Raw genomic sequence first — 10,382 nt, forward strand, 5'->3', positions numbered from 1 at the left:
TCATAGATCCTGTAGCTGCTATTTAAAGATCCTGCAGCTGTGCTCCATAGAGCCTACAGCTGTGATCCATAGATTCTGCAGCTGTGATCAATAGATCCTGCAGCTGTGCTCCATAGATCCTGTGACTGTGATCCATAGATCAGGCCACACACAGCTGGTGTCACAGTGTGTGACTCTGCTCTGGCACTGCAAGTTCGCAGAGAAGTTCTTTTTTGTTAGGAAGCCTCTTTATTATAAGGACTCAGCTTTTATGGGTGTCACAAGTTGCAGTTCGCTCACTTCCAATGGTTAATGGTATAAAAAGACAAACAGTGATATGAATCAAAGCCTTGTGCTTTTTAAAATCTATCCATCATGACAGTAAGTTACAGCATGAGAATCCATCCATCCATCCATTATCTTTACCCGCTTATTCCATTTTGGGTCACAGGGGTCGCCGGTGCCCATGTCCAGCAATCACTGTGCGAGGGGCGGGGTACACCCTGGACGGGTCGCAAGTCCATCATAGGGCCACATAGAGACAAACGAGACAAACAACCATTCACTCTCTCACTCACACCTAGGGACAATTTAAAGTTACCAATCAGCCTAACATGCATGTTTTTGGTCTGTGGGAGGAAACTGGAGTACCCGGAGAAAACCCACACATGCACGAAGAGAACATGCAAACTCCACCCAGAAAGGCCCCTGGACCGGGGCTTGAACTAAGGACCTGCTCGCTGACAGGCAGCAGCTCTACCAGTTGTGCCACCGTGCTGCCCTGCAGCATGAGAATGATTTTTAATTTTTTTTCTGAATCAGAACAAGCACTCAAATCACATTTGTATTTAAATTTCACAAGTCTTGTTTTTGTTGCTGTTTTTAACTCAGTCTTGTGTTATGAATCAGCTTTGACCCTGAAGAGGGTCCAATAACAACAGGAGCACCAACATGATTTCTGTTGCCACGGTGATGTGAGCCTGATTGAGGCCATCTGTTTGAGGCGCATGCCTGCTCTAGATGTGTTCACTGGCAAGTTTGTTTTATCGACCACAACATAAACTTGTGTAGCGATAAATAATAACTTGACTGGAATCGTGTCACGTCCTGCTGTGGATTGTTGCAGATGAGTGATTGTCATGCAGTCCATGGAGCAGAGAGCTGGAGACATAACTGTGTCAATCTGTCTCGCGATGGCTGCTGGGATGAGAGGTATTGATGTTCCTGCATCCAGAGAGGAAATCTCAGTGGTTCGATATCTCGTATCTCTGCTAACAGAGGAAGGAAGTTTGAAAAGGACTGCCATTGTTTGGATGTGTGAGGGGAAAAGCATCTCAGCATTTTTACTCCTCATCCTACAACAAAGCCTGAGATGTTTGTCTCATCATGAAAAACTTCTGTCTCCCTTTCTTCATTGGTACAAAGACTTTCATTTTACCCATCAAACACAATAGTCTCAAAACTAATAATAAATAAAAAAATTCACCCTCTTCTGTTTTGTTCATTTTGGCTCTTATGTTTCTAAATTTAATTTCTCTCTATTGACATTTTGTTTTAAGTATACTTCTCTAAATTTGATCTTTCTCTGCTGTTCTGCTCCTCCTCAAGGAGAAAGTTTGGATTTTTGTGGACAGGTTACGAGCTGACAGTATCTAACCTGCTGTAAACAGGTCTAGGAATGATCTCAGTTTGTGGAATAAAAATTTTTTTTCACTAAAATGATGAACTAATTGCCAGACAGAATAGGGCCGAGACCAAGGGTGTCGGAAGCATCCGTAATGTGGGGGGGGACACAATGATGTGTGTGTGCGTTTTTAAAAAAGTGTTCACTAATGTACAAAAAAGCAGCATTTCACCTAGATTTCCTTTAATTCCACACATTTAAAACAAGTTTCTCACCAAGTTTGTGTAAATTCATCTGTGGGTTTTAAAGACATTTTAACTTTAATACACTTTAATACAGAGCGTCAGGTCAGCACTATTTGTGTTTATAGAGAAATAAAAATCATCACCACTGGACTTTTTTACTTGTGTTCAACACTACTCATCTAAATGATGTTTCTCATGAAGCTTGAGGACAATAAGATGTGGGGTTTTAAAGACATTTCAACTTTAATGCACCTGAACGCACAGCGTCTCTTACACCTGCAGCGTCTCACAGCGTCACACTTACTGCTAAGAGAACATGCTACAGACGTAGCTCCACTTCTCTCCTCCTAACATGAATATATGTTTCTGATCAACCCCCCAGTCAACAACTGCCCACACTAAGCTGCTAAACTGGCGAGCGAGCAGCACAGAGGTCGGTCCATCTCCTCCACCTGTGCGCGTTTTCTGCCAAAGCAGAAGGAGACGCACAGAAACACTGCAGGTGTTACACCATATTCTGTGACCACCGTATATTGTGACCGTGGCTTGGAGGTAACCAGGAAAACCTGGAGTGGAGTTTTAGTGGTTTGAGTATTCTCCTATTAATCAAGTGGAATGGATTCGTTCACGAAGAAAGAGAAACTGCACCGCTTGAACTAATGTTCCATAATAAAAGTGGGGGGGTCCAAATGAACGTTTTTGGAATGTGGGGGGGACTTGTCCCCTTCACATATAATGGTTGTGACGCCTATGGCCGAGACTAAAGCAGAGTCTTAACTTATTATATTAGCTCCAGTCTAGAACATTTTAAAGACATTTGTGCAAATCCTCAATGATAAACCTGAACACTTGTCAGTTTTACATTAGAAGGTTAATTCAATTAAATTCAGTTTATTTATATAGCACCTTTTCACAACAAAGTTGTTTCAGGGCAATTTACAGAAACATTTACAGGTATAAAAAAGCCATTTAGTAAAGTTCTCTATCTAAGGAAGCCAGCAGGCTTGTTGAATCTTGGCTTCATCACAATCTCCCATCCTGAGCAAGCACAGTGGCAACAGTGAAAGGAAAAACTCCCTTTAACAGGAAGAAACCAGGACAAGCGGCCATCTGCTTTGATCGGCTGGGTTTGAGAGGACAGGAAGGAGAGACAGACGAACATAGAATGGAAGGTCCAGATGTAGGTGCAGGTGTACCTGAAAGACAAAAACACGTCAAGGATAGAAAAAATAATTACAAATACAAAACAGGGGTCTTCTTCACGAATGAGGGAAAAATGGAGTGTGAGATTGATAGGCGGATAGGTGCAGCGTCTGCAGTGAAGAGGGCGCTGTACAGGTCTGTCGTGGTGAAGAGAGAGCTGAGTCAAAAGGCGAAGCTCTCAATTTACCGATCGATCTACGTTCCTACCCTCATCTATGGTCACGAGCTTTGGGTTGTGACCGAACGAATGAGATCTCGGATACAAGCGGCCGAAATGAGTTTTCTCCGCAGGGTGTCTGGGCTTTCCCTTAGAGACAGGGTGAGAAGCTCGATCATCCGGGAGGGACTCAGAGCAGAGCCACTGCTTCTCCACATCGAGAGGAGCCAGTTGAGGTGGCTTGGGCATCTGTTTAGGATGCCTTCTGGACGCCTCCCTGGTGAGGTGTTCCTGACACGTCCCACCGGAAGGAGGCCCAGAGGAAGACCCAGGACACGCTGGAGGGACTATGTTTCTCGGCTGGTCTGGGAACGCCTCGGGTATTCCCCCAGAAGAGCTGGCCCAAGTGGCTGGGGAGAGGGAAGTCTGGGCCTCCCTACTTAGGCTGCTACCCCCACGACCCGACCCCGGATAAGCGGAAGAAAATGGATGGATGGATAAAAACAGGTTGAGCAGTGTAAGTAAAGCCAAGACGGTGTAGGGGCAGGGCAGCCAACTCGGGCCCCAAAGGTCCTGAGTTCAATCCCCGGTCAATATCTCGTGGTGTCTCTGAGCAGGACACCTAATACCGAATTGCTCCCTGGGCGCTTACATAGCTGCCCACTGCTCCACCTGGGTGTATCCCAGGTGCTATGGGTTAAATGCAGAGACCTAATTTCATCTTTGTATGGGAACATACAATGATGACAACACATGGCACTTATTTACTTAAAGACAGTAGCATAGTGAAGAAATGTGGTCAGTTTGTCCTCCAGCAGTCTAAGCCTATATCAGCATGACTAAGGGATAGCTCATGAAACCCAAGCCAACCCTAACTTTAGGATTTAGCAAAAAGGAAAGTCTTACTGGAAATGTTACTGACATATAGAAGTTAACACTTCTTTAAACCAAAGACTGTGCAGGTGTGAAGCCCATCATCACACTCTGTTACAGGGCAGAGGAATTATCCAAGAAAGAAAGAAACATATTGCGTTCAATCAAGTACAATTTATTTCCAGTTAAATGTATTTTGAATACATTTAACACTTCGTGTTTTAGACATGGATCATTACTGGTATGAGATCTCAAATTGGCTCATATTGCCACACATCTATGTAAATAATCATCTAATCTAAATGTGACAGAAGAGTAAGTATTTGTAAAATGGTGTTTTAATGAACCCCTATTTCATGCTGGGGTTATTTTAAGATGACAGGAAGTTGCTTTGATCTTGGTCCTGGTTGTAACTAGAGATCTTCAGAACCAATTCATTTAGCCAAAGAAGTGTCTACAACAGGTAATATACTAATTGCTCATGATCATTTTACAAAACTCACCTTGACGATCTGATCCTTAACTCACCAGTAGACACATTAATTGTTTTATTTTTAAATTAACTTTGTCTTCAGACTCTCTGAGTTCATGCAGCTTTATGTTACTTTGTAGTTTAGTTTCTGCATCCACTCCTTTCGTTGTTTATTTTCTCTTATTAGTGGCTCCTACTCATCTTTTTGTTGAAGTTTGCAAAAAATATCAACTCCTGCAACTATTCGTGTTTCAGAAATGTTTCACATTACTTCAATTCGATGATAAATTATCTGATGCTTTATATCACAGGTCGCGATGTTAGTGTTATGAAACGCTCATGTTTTAAGCATTATTTATTTTTAACAAGATGTATTTAGTATATACAGGTGCTGGTCATAAAATTAGAATATCATAAAAAGTTGATTTATTTCAGTATTTCCATTCAAAACATGAAACTTGTATATTATATTCATTCATTACACACAGACTGATATATTTCAAATGTTTATTTATTTTCATGATGATGATTTTAACCGACAACTAATGAAAACCCCAAATTCAGTATCTCAGAAAATTTGAATATTACTTAAGACCAAAAAAAAAAAGGATTTTTAGAAATGTTGGCCACCTGAAAAGTAGGAACATGAAAAGTATGAACATGTACAGCACTCAATACTTAGTTGTTGCTCCTTTTGCCTGGATTACTGCAGCAATGCGGCGTGGCATGGAGTCGATCAGTCTGTGGCACTGCTCAGGTGTTATGAGAGCCCAGGTTGCTCTGATTGTGGCCTTCAGCTCTTCTGAATTGTTGGGTCTGGCGTATCTTCCTGCATCTTCCTCTTCACAATACCCTGTAGATTTTCTATGGGGTTAAGGTGAGGTGAGTTTGCTGGCCAATTAAGAATAGGGATACCATAGTCCTTAAAGAACAGGGATACCATGGTCCTTAAACCAGGTACTGGTAGCTTTGACACTGTGTGCAGGTGCCAAGTCATGTTGGAAAACGAACTCTGCATCTCCATAAAGTTGGTCAGCAGCAGGAAGCATGAAGTCTCTAAAACTTCCTGATAGATGGCTGCGTTGACCTTGGACCTCAGAAAACACTGTGTACCATCAGCAGATGACATGGCACCCCAAACCATCACTGACTGTGGAAACTTGACACTGGACCTCAAGCAACGCGGATTCTGTGCCTCTCCTCTCTTCCTCCAGACTCTGGGACCTTGATTTACAACAGAAATGCAAAATTTACTTTCATCGGAGAACATAACTTTGGACCACTCAGCAGAAGTTCAGTCCTTTTTGTCTTTAGCCCAGGCGAGACACTTGTGTCGCCGTCTCTTGTTCAAGAGTGGTTCGACACAAGGAATGCGACAGCTGAAACCCATGTCTTGCATACGTCTGTGCGTGGTGGTTCTTGAAGCATTGACTCCAGCTGCAATTCATTTCTTGTGAATCTCCCCCGCATTTTGTAATGGGTTTTGTTTCACCATCCTTTCCAGGGTGCGGTTATCCCTATTGCTTGTACACTTTTTTCTACCACAGTCTTTCCTTCCCTTTGCCTCTCTATTAATGTGCTTGGACACAGAGCTCTGTGAACAGCCAGCCTCTTTAGCGATAACCTTTTGTGTCTTGCCCTCCTTGTGCAAGGTGTCCATGGTCATCTTTTGGACAACTGTCAAGTCAGCAGTCTTCCCCATGATTGTGTAGCTACAGAACTAGACTGAGACCATTTAAATGCCTTTGCAAGTGTTTTGAGTTAATTGGCTGATTAGAGTGTGGCACCAGGTGTCTTCAATATTGAAGCTTTTCACAATATTCTAATTTTCTGAGATACTGAATTTGGGGTTTTCATTATTTGTCATTTATAATCATCAACATTAAAAGAAATAAACATTTGAAATATATCAGTCTGTGTGTAATGAATGAATATAATATACAAGTTTCACTTTTTGAATGGAATTACTGAAATAAATGAACTTTTTCATGATATTCTAATTTTATGACCAGCACCTGTACATAAAACCGGCTAAGAAGGGTGACCTGTTCAGCTCTAGTTTTTATTTGTTATGTTTTTTCAGCAGGTCCTTGTCTGTTTCTGGAGCATTCACTGTTTGTATCAAACATTACTACATCCAATACAATATATGGCAGAAACAGAAAGTTTATTTTTCTGACATGAGCAAGACAAATAAAGTCTTTAATTGTAAAATTCTGATCTTTACTTATTCTGGGTAATTTTTACTGTGTTTCTGTTCCTAGCAGATCTTCTTTGGTGATGACCTCCTGACCAGATCGACCATGACATACTAGGTCTTGCCTATCAAATGCTGACAGCCTGACGTTGCCACGGCGATGGCCGAAGCTTCTCCTGCACCGATCCCCCCATCAGGCAATGAAGCCTTGTCCCCGCCTCCTGCACTGTGCTCATCATGTGGCCACTGTCACAAACTGGAGGAGAATCACGAGTATGTTTACATGGATGAGGTGGACGATGACCTCGTATGCCACATCTGCCTGCAGCCACTCATCAGGCCCCTGGACACGCCCTGCGGTCACACCTACTGCCAGGAGTGTCTCACCTGCTTCCTGCTGGAGAGCGATTTCTGCCCAGTGTGTCGCATGCCCCTCATGTTGCAGAGCTGCAGGAGGCCCAGCCTAATGGTGCACAAGCTGCTCGACAAGCTGATTGTAGGCTGTCCCTTCACCGATCATTGCACAGAAATCCTGCCCCGTGGTGAGGTTGAAGACCACTTAAAGATCAGGTAGGCTGCTAGAAACATAACTTTAGCTTTTAATTTTATTTTTTCCACATCCACTAATCTGCCCCAATATCACACTTTACACAGTTTATATCTGTTGAAGTAGGGTTCTGTGGAGACATTATGAACATATAATATCTTACCTGTTGCTGCTAAATTATTGAACAACTTCAGTTTGGATAGACAGTTTAATTTGGATCAGATTTTCAAGCTAGTCTTAGCAAAGCCAAGACCAAAGTGAACTGCTGCTGTCTTTAAAGAACACCTGCATCAACAACTGAACTACTTAGAAACTCTTGACACCGTCATCAGTTTCACATCACATGGTGATTACAGCAGAAATATCATGATAAACCTGCTTGGAATGCTACAGCTAGCTGATGCTGCTGCTATCCAAACTTGCAAAGTAACCACAGAATTCTGTGTAAATAAAAGTGAACTGTGATGGGAATGAAAACAAATAATCTAAGCAATATATCATCATACAACCTGTTTATTAGTAAGTTGTAAAACCTTTTCTTCTTCACATCTTCCTGTATGTCTTTTTTATTTTTGTTTTATTTTTTATTTTTTTATCATATAAATAACAACCAGAACTACTCAATAAATGGCAATAACAAAGATTTTGACATCCCGTCAGTGTATAAGTAAATAACAGCTAAGACTTAAAATGGAAAGCAATATTCAGAAATTATATTATTAGAGGAGATTATATTATTAGAGATTATATTCACCTTTTGATGCTGTTTGCTTGTTTGTTTTAGTTAATCTATCCATCTATTATCTTTACCCGCTTCTTCCTTTTTGGGTCACGGGGGTCACTGGTGCCCATATCCATGTCACTGTGCGAGAGGTGGGGGACACCCTGGACATGTCTCCAGTCCATCACAGGGACACATGGAGACAAACAACCATTCACTCTCTCACTCACACCTAGGGACAATTTAAAGTTACCAATCAGCCTAACATGCATGTTTTTGGTCTGTGGGAGGAAACCGGAGTACCTGGAGAAAACCCACGCATGCACGGAGAGAACATGCAAACTCCACCCAGAAAGGCCCCTGGCCAGGATTAATAAATGTGCCAGTGAATTAAATGGCTCCTGTGTTCATAAAACTAATCCACTTTCTTTTCCATTTCCTTCTTTAGCCTCTAGTTTTAGTTTACATTTGCTCTTTCAGTCAGCCACAAACTTTCTTCATATAAGTTTCCCTCCTCACCCGCCATCATTAACAACCAGCTTCAGTCCCAGATGAGCAGAGTTCCTCCTCCAACCACCTTTCATCAACCGGCTGCTTACATCTCATTAAAATGCAGTACAGGGTACTCTGTTTCTCTCTGTGTGGCTCTGCTTGCATAAATACTCGTTAACTCTCTCCTGGCCAAAATGCTGTTGTGATAATGAATGGATCTCACCAAACATCGTAGACCAGCAGGGTTTCATTTACATTTAAAACTTCAAACACGGCGTATCAAAATCTGTATAAAGAGGATTTTTTTACATCCACTGCCTCGTATTCATTTCCTCTCAGCTGCAAACACACACATACTCTCGTTTTACACGTTCTTTTCTACTCTATCTTGTTTCTCTGTCACGTTTTTTTTTTTATCTTTTATTTCCCTTGCTCATGATCAACTAGTGGCCCGGGGGCCAAATCAGGCCCACAGGTGAGCTCACTTTGGTCGACCAATGGGTTCATTTCTAAATAAAACTACATTTAAAATCCTAAAACAAACTTATTTAATGAGAATAACTGCTGGATGTCCGGCCGCTGAGCTCTTGGTTTTCAGTATCTGTGGCTCCTGAGCAGTTTAGTTGAACAGTCCTGCTCTAGTGTGAATGTTCTAATGAGGTCTGGAGCTCCAAAGCCGTCTTCCAGAAGAACCAAGCTGCTCTCCAGTAGTTAGAGAGCGTTATCTGTGGAGGTGGAGGGGCCACATCCACAGAGAGGAGTCTACGCTGTGTGTGTAAGGATCTGAAAAGGTTGCAGTGAATTATTCGTTTCACTTTCACTCTTCAGTGGTTGCAGAGCTAAATAAAATGCTCCTTTAGCTAAGAGAAAAAAACGACTTACTTTGATGGTTGTGATTCTTGAAGTGACACAGTTGAGTTTGAAACAGTTTCTGATGGATGACGGACTACAGGAGGCAATCAGTGTAAATATGATATTATGGTCTGCTGGCAGGTAGAAATCAAGTTGTGAAATGCATCAAGAAAATGTCAGATTTAACACTGGAGATTTGTAATTACATCTAATTTCCATTTAGTATGTTCGTTTTTCATCCTTCCAACAACCCCCTACTCTATCCAAGAGGTCATAATAATCAAAACAGGTAGAAAACAAAATGGTTCCACTTCGGCTCGTCAAGCTGTTCTTCAATTATTTCTGCAAAGGTGAATAGCAAAAGTAATATTTCACTGTTTGACTTGAACAACAGTGAAAGTCCATCCATGTTCATTTAGTTATTTTCAAATGCTTTAATAATAATAATCTGCATCATTTGCAGAACATATCTGATTTAACAAGTTTCTTTTCCTAAAGACAAAAGGAGTGCTGTGGAAAGTGGTTGAAAAATGTAAATCTACCATAGCTCTTTCAAAACTATTCAAGGTTCAAGGTTCTTTATTATCATTCACATCACATGTGGTACATGAGGTGGAACGAAATTGTGTACACAGGGTCCCAGTTTCACACAAAAATTCCATTAATGTAAAGTATAAAAAAGAAACAGTAAATAAGGATCTAAGATATACACTAAATAATAATAATATAATATAATTATTATTAAACACTTTTACTTTAGACTTGAGATCATTCTGACTCTAAAAAAAAGGCTAATGACAAATCAGAGCTAGACCAAAGTTAATTTCTGATGTTTCAGAAAAACTCAGATTTTTTAAAATTCATAGTAAATCTGAATGACTTTTAGCGCCCTTTACATTGTGATTCATTTTGTGTTGGGAGGTCACATTTTAAATGTTATAATATTCATATTAGAAGCACCACAAACTACACCAGAAGTGCTATAGCTAGCTGCTGCTGCTACTGTATTTGCACATTCAA

The 10,382-nt window shown here is 41.1% G+C and overlaps 1 protein-coding gene across 2 annotated transcripts in view; it reads left to right on the forward strand.

Moving 5' to 3' along the window:
- The window catches only part of lnx1 (ligand of numb-protein X 1), a 103,037-nt gene that overhangs the window by 10,677 nt on the left and 81,978 nt on the right, over positions 1–10,382 (forward strand). The window contains exon 2 of one of the 2 annotated variants that reach the window (XM_037698338.1): positions 6,818–7,320. In XM_037698338.1, coding sequence (XP_037554266.1) covers positions 6,911–7,320 — 410 coding nt within the window. In that variant the 5' untranslated portion in view covers positions 6,818–6,910. The remainder of the gene's footprint in view (positions 1–6,817; positions 7,321–10,382) is intronic. The other variant, XM_037698337.1, reaches the window with a different exon arrangement.

Source organism: Nematolebias whitei, chromosome 3, assembly GCF_014905685.2.
Source record: "Nematolebias whitei isolate Nwh7 chromosome 3, NemWhi1, whole genome shotgun sequence".
Lineage (NCBI taxonomy): Eukaryota > Metazoa > Chordata > Actinopteri > Cyprinodontiformes > Rivulidae > Nematolebias > Nematolebias whitei.